The 23147-nt window shown below is 38.9% G+C and overlaps 1 protein-coding gene across 2 annotated transcripts in view; it reads left to right on the top strand.

Moving 5' to 3' along the window:
• Nucleotides 1–23147, top strand: part of RAB27A (RAB27A, member RAS oncogene family) — a 74153-nt gene that overhangs the window by 30570 nt on the left and 20436 nt on the right. For both annotated transcript variants that reach the window (XM_079912294.1, XM_079912295.1), the window contains exon 2: nt 16155–16329. In XM_079912294.1, the coding sequence (XP_079768420.1) occupies nt 16177–16329 (153 nt within the window). In that variant the 5' untranslated portion in view covers nt 16155–16176. The remainder of the gene's footprint in view (nt 1–16154; nt 16330–23147) is intronic.

Genomic DNA, 23147 nt, shown 5'->3' on the forward strand with positions numbered 1-23147 from the left:
ATCCACTGACAGACCTCATGCCCCAGATTTTGGTTTGGAAAATCACACTGCATCTCCTGAGTAAATAAACATTTTGCATCTTAACAAAATGTAAAACCTCTTGCACTAGAATGTATGTGGTAAATGTCCAGTTTCCTAATAGAAGCTTGTTCTCTTGCTGATTCATAGTTTCCTTGCTAACACAGAATCTTTATTTTGTGTTATATAAATCCACTTCTTACCCATCCCCCCCCCCCCGAAAAAAAAAGAAAATAGGAGCTTGGTTCCCATAGGTGTCCTTATCCCAGGCTTGGCTGATGACAAAGACAGGTATGGCTTTGAACCAAGTTCTAACCTGGATGCTTGACTTTTCCATTTGCCCAGGGCAGCTGGGGGAAACTTAGTGAAGGAACCTGTTTGGGTTGATTAGGGAGCCTTTGAAATTGGATAGGTTAAGCAGGGGAGAGCAAGTAGATGGAATAAATTGCCCTGACTTAGAAAGGAAGAATCTCTCTGGCTTTTGATAAAGTAACAACTACCTGGGTCTTTTCTAGGTGTTGTTCCTACTGGCTCTGATGAGCAACTGGTCTTCCCAGTCTGTATGGCTAGCTGTCCTCCTGAATTCCTCAAATCCACAAGCCATCTCTCCCCTTTTTGATCTGCTCCTTACTTTTTTGGTGTTTGACTTTGATGTGACTTTGTCCACCTGTCTGGGACCTCCATTTGAATCTCCCCCTTCTGGCCTGAAGTTGGTTCTATGCCATCTTCATATGAGGCTGCCTGCTGTGGTAGGGAACACTAGGGATTGCTCTGTTCCCGTCTTCCCCATGCCCTTTCCTCCTTCCCTGGAACTTTCTAATGGTTCTAAGTAGCAGTCCTTTCTTTTTTTTTTTTTTAATTAAATTAATTAATTAATTTATTGGCTGCTTTGGGTCTTCATTGCTGCGTGTGGGCTTTCTCTAGTTGCGGTGAGCAGGGGCTACTCTTTGTTGTGGTGCGCGGGTTTCTCATTGCGGGGACTTCTACTGTCGTGGAGCACGGGCTCTAGGCACACGGGCTTTAGTAGTTGCAGCACGCAGGCTCAGGAGTTGTGGGTTGCGGGCTCTAGAGCACAGGCCTAATTAGTGGTTGTGGCGCAAGAGCTTAGTTGCTCTGTGGCATGTAGGACCTTCCTGGACCAGGACTTGCATTGGCAGGTGGATTCTTAACCACTGCGCCACCAGGGAAGTCCCAGTAGCAGTCCTTTCATATGAAACATTCCTCATGACATAGCCATTAGCTGGAACAAGGGGTTCTATGGAGAAAATACAATACTAGCAATTTCTTTTGAATTTATAGAAAAAAGTCAAGATAGTGGAGAAAATTTTAAGTTTTTCTCCCATCAGTATTTTTTAAAATTTATGCTGCTTTGTGTTATCCTGTGCTGTACTTTAGTACAAAGTGGCTTCTGACGTAGCACAAAATAACATATTCTCAGTTATTTTAAGTTTGCTATATCAACATTTCATTGTGGTCTTCAAAGCATATCTTGACTTTTGAGGGTTCCACCCAAGCATAGGTTGTCGAGTCCATTGAGACTGACATGGCTATGCTTTATAATGCCCTTTGGGAAAAGATCACCAGTGTAGCTGATTATAAACATCCTCCCAATAGTTCCCTTTTCCAAGAACACTGGTTTTCTGTCCCAAGGGGGATGCTGCCCCTTGCTTCACTTCTAGCCAGTTTGATCTAGATTTTCCCTGGACTATTCAGCCTTAGATCCACAGCTCTTCTTTCCCTTTGATTGACCCAGTGATCATTGTCCTTTCCTACAGACTTATTCTGTGAAGCTCCAGGTAGCCCTTCTTGGAATTCTTACCAGGGTCACCCAATACATTCCAGATTTTCAGTCCCAGATAAGAAGAGTCCTAAGGTTGTGGTAAGGGGATGAGATTTGAGAGATGGCATTTTTAGGAGATGCTGAATAAAAAAGTGTAGCATACCTTGTAATGAGGTGTCAGTTTGAGGTGTTTAGGCAGGCAGGAAGTGTTGGGTACAAAGCTGAAGGTAAACGAGATGATTCAGAGCCATTGAGGTCGAGCTTTCCACGTTGATTTTCCACATGTGTACAATGGAGCACTTGTTAGGACTTTGTTGGGTCCACAGGCCTTGGAGGTGGGGTCTTACCTTCACTTCTTTTACCAGAGTGGTTCTACTTTCACCTGTTTTATATGTTAAAGTGCCAGGTAAGATTTCATTTGAAGAACCTTGCTAAAGAAAGTTTGCAACCAGCTGGACCAGAGCAGTTTTCTGAGGGAGCGAAAGATTTGCTGCAGTGATACTATGTAGCTTTTCTGAGACGCTATGCAAGAGTATTCAGCTGGCTGTGAAAACACTGATCTGCTATGAACAAGAAGTAACCCAAGCTTAGCGTAGCTCTAAGTCAGAGAAGAAGCTCCCCAAACATAAAATCATGTCTGCAGTGCTCTATAATAGAATGTTAGGATGCAGCATAGTGTGTTCATTCCTTATTGCTCAATTGTCCTAACTGAGTAAAAGCCAGCATGTGCTGAACAGATGTGCCTGAGCCTTTCTGTCATTTACTGAGTGTGGCTCACATATGCTTCCTTAAATATTCTCACAAGAGTGGACATGTGAATCCACTCCAAACTTTTTTTAAAAAGGAAAGAGAATGACAAAAGCCTAGTGCAAACTATAGCCTTCTCAATTAATGACAGATTTATAAGAATTCCAAATGATATGTATGCACTAAAGGCAGAAGCAAATAACTTAGCCAGGCAGTAAGTGAACAATTTGGAGGTCTCTAAATGTGGTATATAACTCGTTTGGCTGTAACTTTTTATTCCAGTTAAAAAAAATAACAATAAAGAGAAAAAGGACATTTGAATAAAAGTTTATAGACTCCTAAAGAACCTCAATGGGTCCCAGAGCTCCACAGACTTGAGGCCTCTCTAATAAGAACTGCAGTGCCTTACTCTTTTATGATTTGCTATATTCATCTCGTTTAAGACATTGTCTTGTGCTTATTTTCTACAAATAAATACGATCCAGTTTTTTCTCGGAACCTAACAGGTGAAGTAGGAAAACATAAACAAGGATATATCAGGTTGAAAAATACAACTAACTAGCTTGAACTAGTACATACGTAATTCTGCATACAACAAACAGGGAATACAGATCCTTTTTACGCAACCAGGGGACATTCGTAAAACTTAACAAATCCCCCCAAATGTGACATTAGGCAGCATTTACTGATTCAAAGGTAAGAAAATTAGAAAAAACAACAACAATCGCAAAAAAGCCAACTGTGATCTGACAGGCTGATTTAGAAATAGGCTGGATGGCTGCAAGTACCCCAGTCCTCTTTTGCATAAGTAAACCCAAGGCACGCCCTAGTCTATAAAAAGCTGTTGATAGAAATGCAAACAGTCCCTGCTAAGACTGCCTACTGCATAGGTGGAACGGGGCAAGAATCAATAAGAAGTATATCAGATTGGACCTGCACCACAGGTGAGTTTCTCTTCTTTCCTTTTGATTCAGCTATTAAAGAATATGATATTTAGGGAGCAGTTAAACATGTATTGTAAGTATATTAAATGGAGAGAGTGGACCTGATCGAGGACCAGGAAGACCTATAGCTGGCTGTTTAGAGCTCATTGACACCAAACGAGAGAGGCTAAGAATCCTAGTACTGTTGTTTTGTGGTGCTAAAACATCAGGAAATAGTTTGATATTTCTGAGCCTATTTTACTGTTTTTAAAAGAACTAAGTTAATACATGGTGGAATATTTACAGACACTAGTTTTTTTAAAATAAATTTATTTCTTTTTTATCTATTTTTGTCTGTGTTGGGTCTTCATTGCTGTGTGCGGGTTTTCTCTAGTTGCAGCGAGCGGGGGCTACTCTTCATTGCGGTGCGCGTGCTTCTCATTGCGGTGGCTTCTCTTGTTGAAGAGCACAGGCTCTAGGCACGCGGGCTTCAGTAGTTGTGGCGTGCAGGCTCAGTAGTTGTGGCTTGCGGGCTCTAGAGCACAGGCTCAGTAGTTGTGGTGCACAGGCTTAGTTGCTTTGCAGCATGTGGGATCTTCACAGACCAGGGCTCGAACCCGTGTCCCCTGCATTGGCAGGTGGATTCCTAACCACTACACCACCAGGGATGTCCTCAGACACTAGTTTTTTAAACTCATGATTAACTTGTGTCAGTATGCTGCCTTTTCATCAGTATATGGTAAACCCCAAACTGGCACAGTGGAGAAGCACTTGGGTTTCTGAAATGGCTCTGTTCCCAGACTTAGCTGGGGGAAGACTTTCCTTATTGGAAAAGCAGAAGTCCCTGAAGACAGAGTAGCAAATGAGCTTATGGAGGAGAGTCCAGTACCTTGAAATTGATATCACAGCTCACTGTTACAAGGAAAGCACCAGTATTCATGGACTGGTGTTGTTGGTGTGAGGTCAGTTTTTGCACACACAAACTGGAGTTTGGGAAGAGTACGTGGAGATGAGGGACAAGAAAGAGTAGAGAGGCTCAGGGTAATGGATAGAAGTGGGACTGTTAGAACCCAACATGGGGGTGTTGTAGGGTGGATAGGAGACTATGGAAAAGAAAAGCAGCTGTGCATGGGACTTCCCTGGTGGTGCAGTGGTTAAGAATCTGCCTGCCAATGCAAGGGACAAGGGTTCGAGCCCTGGTCCGGGAAGATCCCACGTGCCGTGGAGCAACTAAGCCCACGCGCCACAACTACTGAGCCTGCGCTCTAGAGCCTTCGTGCCACAGCTACTGAAGCCCGCGTGCCACAACTACTGAAGCCCGCATGCCTAGAGCCCGTGCTTTGCATCAAGAGAAGCCACCACAATGAGAAGCCCGTGCACCGCAACGAAGAGTAGCCCCCCCGCCCGCCGCAACTAGAGAAAGCCCATGTGCAGCAACAAAGACCCAACACAGCCAAAAATAAAAACAAACAAATAAATAAATTTATATTAAAAAGAAAGAAAGAAAGCCAGCTGTGAAGAGATGGACTCCTGTGTGCTTTTGTAAGCCAGACTGCACCTGAGAAGCATATCCCTGGGGGTGGAGAGCGGCTGTGCCCTGGTGTGGTCCGCATGGGTGAGACTGTGGTGTAGGCAGGACGAGGGAGAGGTGAAGCCCTGTCCGGTGCATCTTAGTGGCCTTTGTAAGTATCTGTGTGCCAAACTGATGTTTCATCTTAAGCCTTCAGAGTAGGGTGTGTGGGATACGAGCCCTCACCATTCACAGTTTCTGCAAGTATACAGTTACGGTATCTCATCACAGAAAAGGTGAGGTATGGTCTATGCCCTTTGTTTAAGAAGTCAGGGAAATGGTTACAGTACACTGTAGAAGTCACCCTAAAAAAACAACAGTGAAAATAATATCCTGGTATGCAAATGATTGGGTCTGGAAAGGCAGGGAGGTGGTATATTCTGGACACAGTGTCTCTACGGGGTGAATAAATATAGAGCACTCATTTTAGTTTTTAAAAAAGGCAATGGTAAAGGAATCCCTCTCCTCCCCAGCTACTGCCAACTCAGGGATATTAATCTAATTGTTTTTATTATTTGGACAGTCATCCTCAACAGGTCTTGATTCTTCTAATTCACAATTGTTTTTCCATCCTAAAATTTTTCTTGGAATGAAAGAACCATCATTGCTCCATCACAAAGTGAAGTGATTCTTTTCTTGATTTGGTGCATTTCCTCTGACAAATCAACATCTTTCCTGTGTTTTAGCACATGAAAAACTTTGAGGCAGGTGAGATGCAAGAGGGCAGCTAGGTTGTGTTGGTCAGAGGCCTTTACAACCCTCGCATATTCCGGGAGGACCAGGCTTGGCCAGAATCCCTGACTCCATTTCTAGGTCATAAATGGAAAGGTGTTCTGTGTTTTGCAACCTTGGAAATGTACTTTTTTTTTTCTTTTTGAATTTTACTTTATTTTTTTACACAGCAGGCTCTTATTAGTCATCCATTTTATACACATCAGTGTATACATGTCAATCCCAATCTCCCAATTCATGGAAATGCACTTTTCAATTTCAAGTCCTTTGAGTGCTACTTGGTTTGTAATCCTTCCAGTCCTGGCTGCGGTAGCAGCACAGTCACTCCCAATATTTCCACCTTTGAGTCTTGGGCCCAGGAGTTTGGCATCACTCTGACATAACCAAAGGCTCTTCACTTCTACCTCTTCAGAACTTAATAGCAGAATTCCCTCTATGAATCAGTTGGTCTTGCAGCTACCTTCCAGGTAGCTTAGGTCACTCCTCCTGTTCCATTTTCGGAAAATATTTTTACTCCATTCTTTAGGAGATTTATTAGGTTCAGTGTCCCTCTTAAGGAATAGTGGAAAAAGCACCAGTCTTAATGCCATAAGGTCAGTGTTCAAACCTTAATCTCTCGTAGTCATAAGAACAGCTACGATATATTGATCTCCATCATGCATTTTGCTACTCACTTTACACCAGTAGGTGGTGGTCCCCTGTTTGAATTGAGGAGACCCTGACTCCAACACCTATGTCTTACTGTTTTCTATGTGCTCACAGAAAGCAACCACTGAGTGGGAGTAGACTTTACACGTTTTGCACTTCTGTGGACTTCTTGGAGAATTCCAAGAATTCTCCAAGAATTTCCTGCTTTACGGTGTCATTAGGAAGCACGTTTAGCCATGGGTGGGACATTCCATTGCAGGGACATGTGGTTGGGGCCATTATGGGGCTACTTTCACCTTATTTGAGATATTAGTCGGCAAACCAAACAGCCACTCCTATTGCCACTGTATTGTCTATATTTTACAAAGGACAGTTTCTGTAGTACGCCTTTATTCCTATTACCCTGTGTCTATAAAATAAGATGTACTTGTCACAAACTGTAAGTAAATAACACCCAGTATTTACTTTCCATAAATTTCTGTAAACAGTTATATTCTGATCGTAAAAGAGGCGTGGGCAGCAAATAATGCCTTTTGAGTAAATGAATCGATGATCTCCACATCTTACAAAAACAAAGAAGCCAGTATCTCATTTGAGTCGCTGACAGTGGTCTTCCAGAAGAACATTTTCTACTTTCAAGAATCATTCCAGTGCCCACTTCTTTCTTAATGTGTAGTTGCTTGTATTATTTGACTACTGGCTTATGTTAGTCACCTACTGAGGTGATGGTAACATTTCAGAAATAGTAGGTCAACTCCTGGATTGAGACTGCTTATTTTTTCTTTTTTAATACTCATAAGGAATTGCAAATGGCTGAAGGATGCTTTTACAAATGATATATTTGGATGTCCTGGTAGTATTTGGGAATGTATATTTAATTCAGTAGTGTTTGTAGATGATTTTATTTTTTCTCTGAATAACTTACTATGTTGGAATATCATCGAATGCTATAATTTAGTCTTTTCACTTTGTGTAATTGGGGAAAATGGAATATTCCTGTGTAAGAGGCACATTTATAAATATTAAGCCAAATTGTATGTAAATTTAGATTGTCAGTTTTTAGCTATGTACCTCTCTTCTCAGTGTTAAGGGTGGATCTATTATATTACTATGAAACAGATTCCAATTTCTGTCTATTCTTCAATGCCATTACATTTCTACTTACTTCTCTCTACCTAAGATCTTTGCACAAACAAGATAAGCTCTTTGTTTATAATTTCATCTATTCTACTGTCAACCTATTTAGGAGGGCAGAAACCTATCTACTCACACTAGATCAGAAATTGAGAAGAGGAAGGTCACGTGCACAGAGGGCAGAGGCTATCTCCTCTTGTGGAAATGGGGAGCCCCACTCTTGGGCAGTACACATCTTGCTTTTGCAGTGAAAGTAAATGTATGTCACTTCAGGGTATAGCAATTACAGTGATCTAAGATAGTTGTAGCCAGAGCTCATCTGGTAAACACAAGTTGCCCCTACTCATATCTTGGTACATTATAAAATGCTGCTTTTTTTTTGTTTTGTTTTTCCTCATGGCTTGTGAGATCTTAGTTCCCCGACCAGGGATCGAACCCAGGCCCCCTGCAATGGAAGCATGAGGAGACTTAATCACTGGACCACCAGGGAATTCCCCATTATAAAATGCTTTTATAATGAACACTCTAGCTCTGAAATTGCCAAAAATCACCCAGTTAAAACTCACTGTTGGGCTTCCCTGTGGCACAGTGGTTGAGAGTCCACCTGCCGATGCAGGGGATGCGGGTTTGTGCCCCGCTCTGGGAAGATCCCACATGCCGCGGAGCGGCTGGGCCTGTAATAGATGGCCGCTGAGCCTGCACGTCCGGAGCCTGTGCTCCGCGACGGGACAGGCAACAGTGAGAGGCCTGCGTACCACAAAAAAAAAACCCAACTCATTGTTAGATTGGAATGCCAAGATAGCTTTTGTGATAGAGACCTCTTAAATGATTGCACCTAAATTGACTTTCTTTCTCTATTTTTTCTAAAGGTTCAGGTACTGGTTACATTAAGAATAGGTTATAAAATTACATGCCTTGCCTAATAAGAACTTGATGAGGCTATATGTTAGTAATAGTATTGCTAAAAAGAAGTTTCTGTTGTTGAACACTTAACACAAACCAAGCAATGTGCTAAAACTTTCTGTGGATTATGTCACTTCATCCTTAAAGTAACCCAGTGAGGTTAGTAATGTTATCTCCACTTTGTAGTTGAAAGAGAGGAGACTTAGTTTGAAGAACTTGGACCAAGTCACACCAAGAAGAGTCCAGAATTTGAACCCAAGCCTACGTGCCACCACATTAAGAAAACAACGTTCTCTTTATGCCTTACCCAGACATTAAGTTGCACTTAAGGATGATAAAATAGAACCATGTCTACTACCATTCATGTCACATAGTAGTTGTTCAGGTAATATTATCCCTCCCTGCTTTTTTACTCTCTGTATTAAATGTGGTTGATAGAGGGAAAATTGGGCTTTTAAAAACTGGCTTATCTGGAGTAGATTTTGAATGATTCTGCCTAGTGATTGGGGATCGTAAGGTTGGAATCTTTGACTGAATTTAATAGGAAGTTTCGTGGAGAATTTGGGCTATAGTGTGTGTGTGTGTGTGTGTGTGTGTGTGTGTGTGAGAGAGAGAGAGAGAGAGAGAGAGAGAGAGGGAGTGAGAGTGAGAGCTTTTCCCTTTGCACTTAACTAAAATCAATTTCTTCTACCTTATTTCCTGAAAAGCAATTAAAATATATTTTATTTTTTAAATAAGGAAGAAGATCATTGACTTTCTCTCACCAGGCAATTATCACCACATGGTACATGTTGAGGAAGTAGGTGTTCCTTGCTTTCTATTGTTAATCTGATGAGAGTGAGGGTGTAGATCACTTTGAAAAAATATTTGTGTAAGGAGGAGAGATAGATATGAGATGAATAAGAAAATCGTTTGCCTGTCTCAAATTGAGGGCATTCTTGACTTTAGAAGACATTTCCTTGAGGTATTTAGTTGCTCCTTCCTCCAGGAGGTACAGTGTTTAAAGAAGTGACCTTAGGTTCAAGTGCTCTCCATAGATTCTTTTTTTTCCTTTTTTTGATAAAATTTATTTTATTTTATTTTTTACATTTTTTTGGAGTATAGTTGATTTACAATGTTGTATTAGTTTCAGGTGTATAGCAAAGTGAATCAGTTATATACATACATATATCCACTCTTTTTTTTTTTTTAAGATTGTTTTCCCATATAGGCCATTACATCTCCATAGAGTCTTTTTTTTTTTTAATCTTATTTTTCGATTAGGGATTCAGTTCTTTCTTCATTTCTAAGAAAGAATATTGCCTTCGTATTGACCCTTCAGAGCTAGACTGCTTGATGATGCTAATAGCAGTTAATACTTATACAGGACTTACTGTGTGCCAGGCACTGTTCTAAACTAAACTTTATATGTATACTCAATCCTCACAACAGCCCTCTGAGATAGGTTTACTGTTGTGCTCCATCGAATCTAAAATGTGTTGATGCTGCATTCTTGATTTTGCTTAGAAGTTGCTAATGAAAGGTTTCACACAACTGTATTTCCAGTACCACCTTATTTAATAACAATTGTAAGATGTCATGGGTGGTAAGACTGTGAAATATAAGATGCACCCCACTTTTAAAGAAGTTAAGAAAGCAGATACTTGATAGTATTAATAAAATAGGTTATCATTCCCATTGTTAAGATGGGGATCCTGAGGCAAAAGACATTAAATTTTCTAAAGTGACATGACTGGATTCATATCCAGGTGATTCAACTCTAGAGTCCTTGCTCTTAACTTCCACTTTTTTTATGCCTCTCAACAATTCATTGGAATTGAGCGCATGTTAATATGTGGAGAGACTGCCCAAGACCCACTTCCTCATCCTTTCATTGTGGCATTCATGATAGACTGGCACCGAGATTCCTCGGAGGGAGGAAGTGTGTGTGATGTATGTATCACCTGCCTTTAGGGCTGTGATGAGGGCTGTTACACTAATGCAGGTAAAGTGCCTGACATGTGGGCATCTTACTTATTTTTAGCAAGAGCAGTGCAATTGGGAGGCCTTGATGAACTAGCTTCCCAAGCATCAATAGGCTGGAGTGCTTGCTGGAAATTGTGTGCACAAAATGTTGTTTGGGTGCCCCAAATTCTGCACTGTGTATTTTTACTGTTTCCCTGTCTGCTCTAAAATGCCAACATAAAAATAATTTGTTATTTCCATAATTGGGGAGTGGAGTATTTTTTTTTTCTGAAGAACAGGTTCCAGAAACACCACTCAGGACTTGAGTAACAAAAATAAAAAGCAAAAATAATTTTAATTTTTTTTAATTAAAAATTTTTTTAAATGTTTATACTCTTTTTAAAAAAATTTTTTCTTTTTTTAAAAATAAATTTATTTTTATTTTTGGCTGCGTTGGGTCTTCATTGCTGTGCGTGGGCTTTCTCTGGTTGTGGCAAGTGGGGGCTACTCTTTGTTGTGGTGCGTGAGCTTCTTACTGCAGTGGCTTCTCTGGTTGTGGAGCATGGGCTCTAGGCACCTGGGCTTCAATAGTTGTGGCACGTGAGCTCTAGAATGCAGGCTCAGTAGTTGTGGCACACAGGCTTAGTTGCTCCGCAGCATGTGGGATCTTCCAGGACCAGGGCTCGAACCCGCGTCCCCTGCATTGGCAGGCGATTCTTAACCACTGTGCCACCAGGGAAGCCCTGATTTTCTTTTTTTTAATGTGGATCATTTTTAAAGTCTTTATTGAATTTTTTACAATATTGCTTCTGTTTTATGTTTTGGTTTTTTGGCCCGGAGGCATGTGGGATCTAAGTTCCCTGACCAGGGATCAAACCCTCACGCCCTGCATTGGAAGACGAAGTCTCAACCACTGGACTGCCAGGGAAGTCCCAAAAATAATTTTTAATAATATGAAGATGGTTCTACGTGAAGACCTACCAGAAGCTGAAACTTAACATTTAGTTGTCTTTACCTCGTGGTGGTAAGCAGTGGCGAGACAACCACATATAGGACTGCAGCATGGGTTTGGGATTGTAGTCTGCTATGGACTAGAATTATTTTCTCCTGAAAGATGGAATGATTCCGTTAACTCTAGGCTTTGACTAACTGACTGTAAGCTCAGATAAGGAACCTGTCACCACCAATACCCTGAAAAATCTCTGTCAACAATTTGAAGACCTGCCTGTTCCCTGAATACTTTTATTTCCTAGCAGCTTCCTTACTCTTTAGAATTCTGGTCTCTGTTAACCCAGAACAGCCTGGTCATTGTGACCAACTTAGGGCAAACTGTAAATAGCATCCCAATTTGCTAAAGGTTCCCCCCAGCTGAAATCTCTGTTTTATTGTTGGATTACAGATCAGTGTTTTGCTGCCAGGTCCTTGAGATAAGGCAGGAGGTGAGTTCTCAACCAAGGAAGCCTGTGTCACTCATCATACCTTTCCCTGTTGTTTATCGTATTCTCCTCTGCCAGTATCCCTTCTCCCAACCTGTTTTCTGTACTCTAACACGTACAAACTGTTCAAGTGTAGAAAGAGACTATACTGTGATGGAGATAAATATTTGAGTACAGATTGTCTACAGCTGGGGTAATTATAAGGAAAATTTTAAGATTGTTGATTTGGTATAAGTTTAAAAGCCCCAAACCGTTGCTTTTGGTGCTTCTGAATATCATTTTACATTTTTAGTCTTGAACTGTTTGAACATCTTATCAGTCAACTTGGACTGTTTTGAGCTAGTTTTTACCTTCAACTACAAGCAGTTTGATAAAATTAGAGCAAGTGTGACCCAGTTGGAGATAGATTTAATTGGTCAGCACTAGCTTGATTCAGTAAAATATGCTCGGAACCAGTCAAACCTTAGGTGAGCCGGTCAGAACCTACTTGTCCAGGTCAGAGATTATTTGAGCTAGCTAAAACCAGTGTGAAGCAGTTTGAGCTCCTAAAACCAGACCTAAATGATTGTGGTTAGATACATGTGGGGTTTTTTTTTTAACATCTTTATTGGGGTATAATTGCTTTACAATGGTGTGTTAGTTTCTGCTTTATAACAAAGTGAATCAGTTATACATATACATATGTTCCCATATCTCTTCCCTCTTGCGTCTCCCTCCCTCCCCTTCAGGCGGTCACAAAGCACCGAGCTGATATCCTGTGCTATGCGGCTGCTTCCCACTAGCTATCTACCTTATGTTTGGTAGTGTATATATGTCCATGCCTCTCTCTCGCTTTGTCACAGCTCACCCTTCCCCCTCCCCATATCCTCAAGTCCGTTCTCCAGTAGGTCTGTGTCTTTATTCCTGTCTTACCCCTAGGCTCTTCATGACATTTTTTTTTCTTAAATTCCATATATATGTGTTAGCATACGGTATTTGTCTTTCTCTTTCTGACTTACTTCACTCTGTATGACAGACTCTAGGTCTATCAACCTCATTACACATAGCTCAATTTCATTTCTTCTTATGGCTGAGTAATACATATGGTTTTAACTAAGTGGCTTTAGATCAATCAGAAATGGTTTTGTAGGTAGAATGTCTCTGAACTTAACTCTTTCACTCTGAACCAGAATGAACCTTTGAGATCCTTTTAAACAAGTATGAATTTTTTAGTATGGATCAGAGTGCTTTATACAATTTAAACCTGTTCTTAAGCTGGTCATAACTCTTTTGAAATTGACATATCTACTTAAAATTAATTGAAAATGGTTTGAAGCAGCCAAAAAAGAAGGTGACGTTTGCTGACTCCGTAAACTACTCTGAGCCAGTCAGCAATCTTTTGTGCCAGAAATACATGTTTTGAGCTGCCCAGAGGCAATTTCAGAAATTGTTCTAGGTCTTCAGAGCCTGTCTGATGTGTCCAGAATGGGGAGAAGAGAGTGAGCCAACATTTACTGAGTAGCCAGCTTATGCCAAGCATTGTGCTGGGCACTCCACAAAGAGTATCTCATTCAATCCTTAGAACAATGGTGGGAAGTAGTGTACATTTTCTTTTTCATGGAATGGAAACCTGAAAATCCAAGACTGAAAAACATCTGAGTAGCCAGTATGTGGGAGATATGGAATCCAATCCAGCTCTGCTTGACTTCAGAAGTCACATGTTTCCTGTTAGGCTACCTTGTATGATATCCCACCTGGTCACTTTTAAATCCAACATCCATTTGTAAAAACTTGAGTAATGGCCACAAAGCTTGAGGTAGAATGGACATTGGACTTGAAGTTAGGAGACACATGTTCTAGACTGTGCAAATGAGTTAAACTCTCTGGGTTCTGTTTCATTCTTTAGCAAACTGAACCCAGAAAATGGAAGGTCTGAGCATTTATTTTCAGATCAGCAAGGCAGATAATTGTCTAAAGGTGCAGTCTGAAGAGTATAAAATATGATTAATTTCAATGGTGGTGTCTATACCTTCAGTTGTGGTATGTTGTTAACACTTCCTTTATGATGGTTTGGTTTGGGAACAAACTGTTATATATTGCTGTCATCACAAATAGAAGACAAAACCCATGAAGATCATTTGTAGACTTACCTGTGTAATTCTTCTCCCATGATAACTAAACATATTAATTTTTGGTGCAGCAGAGATAGGTTCATCAGTCTTTGAATTCCATTGAAGTAGGTTTAGAGAATTCTAGAAGAGTATGCCATTGGTGACAACATTTTCTCCTGTACCTGAAATGATACAGAAACTCGTTATAAAAATGACCAACTTTTTTCAAAATAAAAGTAAAGAGGAGGGCTTCCCTGGTGGCGCAGTGGTTGAGAGTCCGCCTGCCGATTCAGGGGACACGAGTTCGTGCCCCGGTCTGGGAAGATCCCACATGCCGCAGAGCGGCTGGGCCCGTGAGCCATGGCCGCTGAGCCTGCGCGTCTGGAGCCTGTGCTCCGCAACAGGAGAGGCCACAACAGTGAGAGGTACGCGTACCACAAAAAAAAAAAAAAAAAAGTAAAGAGGAAATAAGGTAGCCACAGCGACTTCTTGCATCATTCTCCTTGCAGAATTTGGAGTTGCTTTCTGCTTCCTCATTTATTTGGACGGGAGCCCCCCCCCCAAATGATTCAATGTTATCTGGACCTACTTTTCAATTCTTAGCTCTTATTTATGAATAACTTGGAGCCGAGTGAGATGCTGTGATAAAACGTACTAGAATCTTTATTTGTATCCAAGTGGTCATCTTCTGGAGAGGCATTCTGTTACACACCATTAATGCTGGCAACCTGTACCTGTGCGTACAGAAGCTATAACATAGGAAAACCATCATCTGTACAGTGTCACACCTTATAGTGTGCAAATAGAATGCCAAATGTTTGTAGAGGCTTTGCCCTTGTCGACTGACCAGCCATATCTGAATGTGAGGCCACAGCTCTGCACCAAGGGACTCTGTGGAAGTCACTGAAGCAGCTCTTGGGGATCAGAATTCAGGATTTTTGAGCATAAGGTGGGTCACCAAATTGAGGATAGGGTGGGGGAGGCAACCTTGAAAATCAATAAATGTCCTTGCCTGAGCTTTTATGAATTTTATGGATCTATAGAAATAATCCTATAGGAAGCGTTGAGAATTGTGGTAAAGTTTCTGGGCAGGAGATGGCTGGGTGAAAAGGGGACAATGAGAGGAAAATCAGCAGCATCTAATGTAGGGCATATGATGTGTATGTGGATGGGTGAATATGTATGTTGAATGGGCAGGTAGAGTTGTCAGTGGTAACGGAATAGCTGATTGTTTTTCTGATTTTCAGGGGGGTTTATCGGTATTAGAAATGGGAGGATAAAAAGAAGTAAGCCTTCCCTGGAGACAGACTATATTTCTAGTCAGACTGATATTTTGAATAGTTTGAATCTATTTAGAGGATAAAAACAATCTTGAAAAGTGCTGATTGCAAAGGATAGAAAGTAACCATGGTTAGATCTTGCTGTAAAACCAAGAATATTTCTTCTCAAAGGTAGACTTCTGGCCAATATTGAAGAGCTGAATTGGAAGCATTTCCTGTAGAATTCCTGTAGAATTTCCTGTAGGTATTCCTGTAGAATACCAAGGCAAATGTAGATAAATGAGCCCTTCATGGTGGAACTCAGTTCTCAAGTGAGCAGTGATATTCTAGAAAGATCTCATTTAATATGTAGTAACAATAATTTGTAAGGAAGCTGCAAACCAAGTTTTACTCGTGAACTTAACATTATCTTTGAAGGAATGATAATCACATGTGAAAATGAATAGGATAAATGAAATTGCCTCAACGTCCAAGTAAAAAAAGAAAAGCCAAGGATGCAGCACTAGGAGACTTTGAAAAAGGAGGGGCAGTTGGAACCACTTGCACTCTAAGAATTTTTGTTATTCCTGTAATATTCAACTTCCTCCTTTCTTTCTTTGTTTTGTCAACTCTTGTTCTACACGGCTTGCGTATAAGCCTTAGTGACCATTATCTTCTTGATTTTCATTCTCACTTGGAATTTTTGTCTTAACAGTACTATAATATGCACGATAAATTTAACCTAAACTGTTAGTTGTTTACAAATTCAGTAGCAGCTCATCTAGCCAATGATTAAGTCCTTGGGATAGTGAATCATGTCTAATCCTCTCTTCACAGAACCCTTAGGCACATAGGTGTTACGTAGAAGTACTTGATGAACTGGATATTAAAGGAAGTCATTTAATTCATGGAAGATTCTAATATTTTCTAATCGGTTTTTGGTAAATATACATTTGTTTGTATTTTTCAGGTGAACCACTGAGTTCTTCATTATGTCTGATGGAGACTATGATTACCTCATCAAGTTTTTAGCTCTGGGAGACTCTGGAGTAGGGAAGACCAGTGTACTTTACCAGTACACAGATGGTAAATTTAACTCCAAATTTATCACGACAGTCGGCATTGATTTCAGGGAAAAGAGAGTGGTAAGTTCTGTATCCTTCTATATAAAAACGTAATCTGAGTCAACATTTGCCTGTCTGTTTTGTTTACTTTGTAGGAATTAGGAGGACAAAGGTTGGAATCTAAAATTAAAGGGTACATATGAGAGTGTATTATGTTCAGTCTGGGCAATGTGATTAAAGGCTGTAACTGAGGACGCTTCATATAAAACCAAGCAGATAAAATAAAAGTGAAGATTTAAAAAAATTTCCTTGATACTCTTTTGGCTGGTATGTTCCTTCTGATTTCCACAAAGTTATTTGTGGAATTTGCTTCGTACCTTTGTTATGAAGCTTGCAATCTTCCCTGCTCCTCATACCCCTGTTTTGTGGGCTATTTCTTCCATTTTTGATATCATTTTTAATGGATTTTCTCTTAATTAAGGCCTCAGCTATCGCATGTGGAACACTAAGTGGCAGAACTCATTGATCCCACGAGGAGTGTGAGGTTGGAGTAGGGATGGGAATGGCGGTAGGGCATATGAATCTGGGAGGTAACCAAGGGAACAGCAAGGTTCTGCAGAATAAGGGAAGAGGATATTTTAAAATATTTTTATTTAATTTATATTTCAGAGGACAGCAAGATAAGTTATTGTGGGGTAGGGAGTAAGGCAGGAGGTTAGTATGTCCAGGAACTACATTTCTTACTGAAAAAGCAGCTGTTCCCATGAAGCAGGTCAACAAGTAGTCAGGAGATTAATGACAAAAACCCTGCAGTGGAGAGTATTCTACCTGGGAAAAATGAATGGTCTCTGGCTTCTAGGACAGAAATATTCATTCCCTCTGATCCACCCTAAGCCTTCCACTACCAGAGAGTCTGTTTCTTTTTCTTTCTTTTTTTTTTTTAATTATTTTAAAATTGAAGTATAGTTGCTGTACAATATTGTATAAGTTTCAGGTGTACAATATAGTGATTCACAATTTTTAAAGGTTATATTCCATTTATAGTTATTATAAAATATTGGCTATATTCCCTGTGTTGTACAATATAGTCTTATAGCTTATTTATTTTATATATAGTAGTTTGTACCTCTCAATTCCCTACCCCATCTTGCCCCTCCCCTATATGCTTGTGATTATATTTAGTAACTAATCCCCATTTTATAACTTTGTTTTTAAAAAATGACTTTATTGAGATATAATTTATATAAAATTCACCCATTTAACATGTACAATTCAGTGGTATTTTAGTATATTCACAGTTGTGCAACTGTCACCACTACCAAATTTTAGAACATTTCATCACCCCAACAGAAACCTCATATCCTTTAGCATTTTTCCATTTTCCCTCCCCCAGCCACTAATCTACTCTCTGGATTTGCTCGTTTGGATTTATCATGTAAATGGAATCATACAATATGTGGCCTTTTGCGTCTGGCTTCTTTTACTTAGTGTAATGTTTTCTGCATAATGTTGTATCGTGTATCAGAACTTCATTCCTTTTTATGATCAAATAGTATTCCATTGTATTGGTATACCACATTTTGTTTATCCATTCATCCATTGGTGGACATTTCAGTTGTTTCACTTTTTAGCTGTTATGAACCATACTTCTATTAATATTCATATACATTTTTTGGGTGAACTTATGTTTTCAATATACTTATATAGGCTTGGAGCGGATTTGACTGGCTATATGATAACTCTCTGTTTAACTTTGTGGGGACTTTCACATTTTTCAGAAGATGCTGCCCCATTTTCCATCTTCACCAACCATGTATGAGGGTTCCAATTTCTCTATATCTTCACCAGCTCTTCTTGTTGTCTATTTGATTGTAGCCATTCTAGTGGGTGTGAAGTGGTACCTCACTGCAAGTTTGACTTTAATTTCCCTAATGATGAATGTTGTGGAACAATCACCTTTTCATATGCTTATCGGCCATTTGTTTATCATCTTTGGAGAAATGTCTGTTCAGATCCTTTGCCTATTTTGAAATTGGTTGTTTTTTTGTTGTTAAGTTTTAAGAGGTTTTTTTGTGTGTGTATTCTGGATAAATGTTCTTATCAGATATATGATATGCAAATAGTTTTAGCTTTTACATTTAGATCTGTGATCCATTTTGAGTTAATTTTGGGGTATAGGGTGAATAGGGGTACAACTTCATTCTTCTGCATGTGTATATATAATTGTTTCAGCACCATTTGTTGAAAAGACTATTCTTTCCCCTGTTGAATGTTCTTCACACTCTTGTTGAAAATCAGTTAACCATAAATGTAAGGGTTTATTTTTGGACTCTCAATTCTATTTCATTTATCTATATGTCTATCCTTATGCCACTATCTTGATTACTGTAGCTTTGTTGTAAGTTTTCAAATTGGGAAGCACGAGTCCTCCCACTTTGTCTTTTTTCACGATTGTTTTGGGTTCCTTGCAATTTCATATGAATCTTAGGGACAGCTTGTTAATTTCTACAAAGAAGCCGGCTGAGATTCTGATAGGGTTTGCATTGACTCTAGAATAATTTGGTGAGTATTGGTATCTTAACACTATTAAGTCTTCCGATTTGTGAACGTGGAATGTTTTCCTATTTAGATCTTCTTTAATTTCTTTCAACAATATTTTATAGCTTTCAGAATATGTTTTATACTTTTTAATTAAATTTATTCTTAAGTATCTTAATCTTTTTATGCTATTATAAATTAAATTGTTTTCTTAATTTTTTTTTGAATTGTTCCTTGCCAGTGTATAAAAATACAATTTATTTTGTAAGTTGAGCTTGTATACTGGAACCTTACTGAACTTGTTTATTAGTTTTAATATAACCTGTACATGTGTGTGTAGGGGGTGTATGTATCTGTGTGTGTATTTATTCCTTAGGATTTCCTATATACAAGATAGGAAATAGATGTTCGGAATTCCCATCTTCTGTTATACTTCTTCCTTTCCAACTTGGGTATGTTTTGTTTCTTTTTCTTGCCTAATCGCCCTGATGAGAACCTCCAGTAAAAAGTCGAATAGAAGTGTTCAGAGAGAACATCTTTGTCTTGTCTTTTAGGGAGAAAGCATTCAGTCACCATTAAGTGTAATATAAGCTGTGCATTTTTCATAGATGCTGTTCTTCAGGTCAAGGATGTTCCCTTCTATTCCTAATTTGTTGAGCATTTTTATCATGAAAGGTGTTGGACTTTTTCAAATGCTTTTTCTGCATCTTTTGAAATGGTCATGTGGTTTTAGTCCTTTATTCTATAACCATTCTATTCCATTACAAATCAATATTGGTTGATTTTTGTATGTTAAACCAATCTTGTTGTTCTCGTGATAACTTCTACTCAGTCATGGTATATAATCCTTTATATATTTTTCTGGATTCTTTTTGCTAGTATTTTGGTGTCTGTATTTAGAGAGGATATTGGTCTGTAGTTTTTCTTCCCCTCCTATCTTTGATTTTGGTGTCAGGATAATATAGGCCTCATAAAATGAGGTGGGAAGTATTTCCTTCTTTTCTATATTTTAGAAGAGTTTGAGAAGAATTGGTGTTAATTTTTCTGTAAACATTTGATCAGATTCATCAGTGAAGGCATTTGGGCCTGGCCTTTTCTTTGTGGGAAGTTATTTTTATTATGAATTCAGTCTTCTTATTGGTTATATATTTCTTTAGATTTTCTATTTTTTCTTGAGTTAGTTTCAATTGTTTGGGTCTAGGAATTTCTCCATTTCTTCTAAGCTATCTAATATTTTGGCATACAATTGTTCATACTATTCCTTTATAATCTTTTTACATATGTAAGGTTGGTAGTGTTGTCCTTTCTTTCATTTCTGATTTTAAGAATTTGAGTCTTCTATTTTTATCCTTGATTAGTCTAACTAAAGGTTTATCAATTTTCTTGATTTTTTTTCTAAGAAAAGTTCATTTATTTCTACTCTAATCTTTATTATTTCTTTCCTTCTGCTTGTTTTGGAATTAGTTTACTCTTATTTTTCTAGTTTTTTGAGGTTGAAGTTTAAGTTATTGATTTGAGATCTTTCTTGTTTTTTAATATAGGTGTTTACTGCTAAAAATTTCCCTCTGAGCACTGCTTTAAGTTCACTTGATATTTTTTGTATGTTGTGCTTTTCATTCATCTAAAAGTATTTTCTAGTTTCCCTTGTGTTCCTTCTTTGACCCATTGGTTATTTAAGACTGTATTGTTTAATTTCCACATATTCATGAATTTTCCAAATTTCTTTCTGTTAATGATTTCTAATTTTACCACATTGTGGTTAGAGAACATACTTTGTATGACTTCAGTTTTTTAAATTTATTGAGGCTTGTTTGATGACCTAACATATGGTCTGTCCTTGAGAATGTTTCATGTGAACCTGAGAAGAATGTGTATTTTGCAGTTGTTGGGTGAAATCTTCTGTAGATGTCTATTGTGTCTAATTGGCTTACAGTGTTCTGCAGGTCTTCTGTTTCGTTGTTCATCTGCCTGCTTGTTTTATCCTTTTTTTTTTTTTTTTTTTGCGGTACGCGGGCCTCTCACTGCTGTGGCCTCTCCCATTGCGGAGCACAGGCTCCGGACGTGCAGGCTCAGCGGCCATGGCTCATGGGCCCAGCCGCTCCACAGCATGTGGGATCTTCCTGGGCCGGGGCACAAACCTGGGTCCCCTGCATCGGCAGGCAGACTCTCAACCACTGTGCCACCAGGGAAGCCCCTGTTTGATCCATTATTGAAAGTAGTATTGAAGTCTCTAAATATTATTGTCAAATTGTTCATTTCTCTTTTTATCCCTATGTATCCTTAATAAATCAGCCCTTTTATCATTATAAAATATCCTTCTTTGTCTCTAATAACTCTTTTTGTCTTCAAGTCTATTTTGTCTCATATTAGTATAGCCACTCCAGCTCTCTCTTTGTTATTGTTTGCATGGTATATATTTTTTTCATCCTTTTCCCTACACCTTTTTGAATTTAAAGTGTGTCTTTTGTAGATAGCATATAGTTGGATCATGTTTTTAAATCCATTCTACCAACCCCTGCCTTTCACTTGGAGTCTTTAATACATTTATATTCAATATAATTACTGATAAAGTAGGATTTATATCTGCCATTTTGCTACTTGTTTTCTGTGTATCTTATCTTTTTTCTGTTGTTTTGTTATTTCTTTGCAACTGTGTTACATAGATATTTTCTAGTATACTATTTAAATTCCCTTCTCATTTTTTACTATATATTTTTTGAATTATTTTCGTAATAGTTCCCCTAGGGATTACAGTTGTCATCTTAATTTTTAACAATCTAGTTTGGATTAATACCAATTTAATTTCAATGCCATACTCTGCTCTTATGTGGCTCCATTTCCTACCCCTTACTTTGCACTGTTATTGTCATACAAATTGCATCTTTATACACTGTGTGCCCATCAGCACAGGTTTATGATTATTAATTTATGCAGTTGTATTTTAATCAGATGGAAGGAAAGAGTTGCAAAAAACCATTTATACTGTCTTTTATATTGACCCACGTAGTTATCTTTACTGGTGCTCTTTATTTCTTTGTATGGATTCGAATTACTGGCTAGGGTCCTTTCATCTCAGCCTGAAGCTCTGTCTTTATTATTTCTTGCAGGGCAGTTCTGCTAGCAATGAATTTTCTGTTTTTGTTTATCTGAGGTTGTCTTAATTTCTCTTTTAATTTTAAAGAATAGCTTTGCTGGATATAGGATTCTTGGTTGACAGTCTTTTTTCTTTCAACACTTTTTGTCATCCTACTGCCTTTTGGCCTTCATTTTTTTTGATGATAAATCAGCTCTTAGTCTTATTGGGATCCCTTGCATGTGCTGAATCACTTTTCTCTTGCTGCTTTTAAAATTCTCTCTGTCTTTTGATTTTGACAGTTTGGTGGTGATATGTCTAGTCAGTATCAGCAAGCTTATCCTTCTTGGAGTTTACTGAGTTTCTTGAATGTGGAGATGAATGTTTTTCATCAGATTTGGAAAGTTTTTGGCTATTATTTCCTCAAATAATTTTTCTGCCTCTTTCTATCTCTCCTTTTTTTTATTTTTATTTTTTTACGGGATTGCTAGTATGCATATATTGGTATGTTTCATGGTGTTCCATAGGTCTCCAAGACTCTCTTCACTTTTTTTAAAAAAAATTAGTTAATTTGTTTTTGGCCGTGTTGGGTCTTTGTTGCTGTGCGTAGGCTTTCTTTAGTTGCGGCAAGCAGGGGCTACTCTCCGTTGCCGTGCGCAGGCTTCTCATTGCGGTGGCTTCTCTTGCTGCCGAGCACGGGCTCTAGATGCATGGGCTTCAGTAGCTGTGGCGCATGGGCTCAGCAGTGTGGCTCGTGGGCTTCAGAGTACAGGCTCAGCAGTTGTGGCATGCAGGCCCAGCTGCTCCACAGCATGTGAGATCCTCCTGGATCAGGGCTTGAACCCACATACCCTGCACTGGCAGGTGGATTCCCAACCACTGTGCCACCAGGGAATTCCCTCTCTTCACTTTTATTCATTCCTTTTTTTTTTCTTTTGTGAGTAGACTAGGTGATGTCAATTGAGCTATCTTTAGATTCAGTGATTATTTCTTCTGCCAGTTCAAATCTCCTCTTGAGCCCCTCTAGTGAATATTGCACTTCAGTTATAATTTTTAACTCCAGAATGTCTGTTTACTACTTTTTATAATATCTATCTCTTTATTGACATTCTCTATTCAGTGAGGCATTATTCTCATACTTTCCTTTGATTCCTTAGGCATGATTTCCTTCAGTTCTTTGAACATATTTATAATAGCTGATTTAAAGTCTTGTAAGTTCAACATCTGGGCTTCCTTAGGAATGGTTTCTTTTGGTTGCTTTATCTGTGTGTGTGTTCCTATTTCTTTG

Source organism: Stenella coeruleoalba (assembly GCF_951394435.1).
Source record: "Stenella coeruleoalba genome assembly, chromosome: 2".
Classification (NCBI taxonomy): Eukaryota; Metazoa; Chordata; class Mammalia; order Artiodactyla; family Delphinidae; genus Stenella; species Stenella coeruleoalba.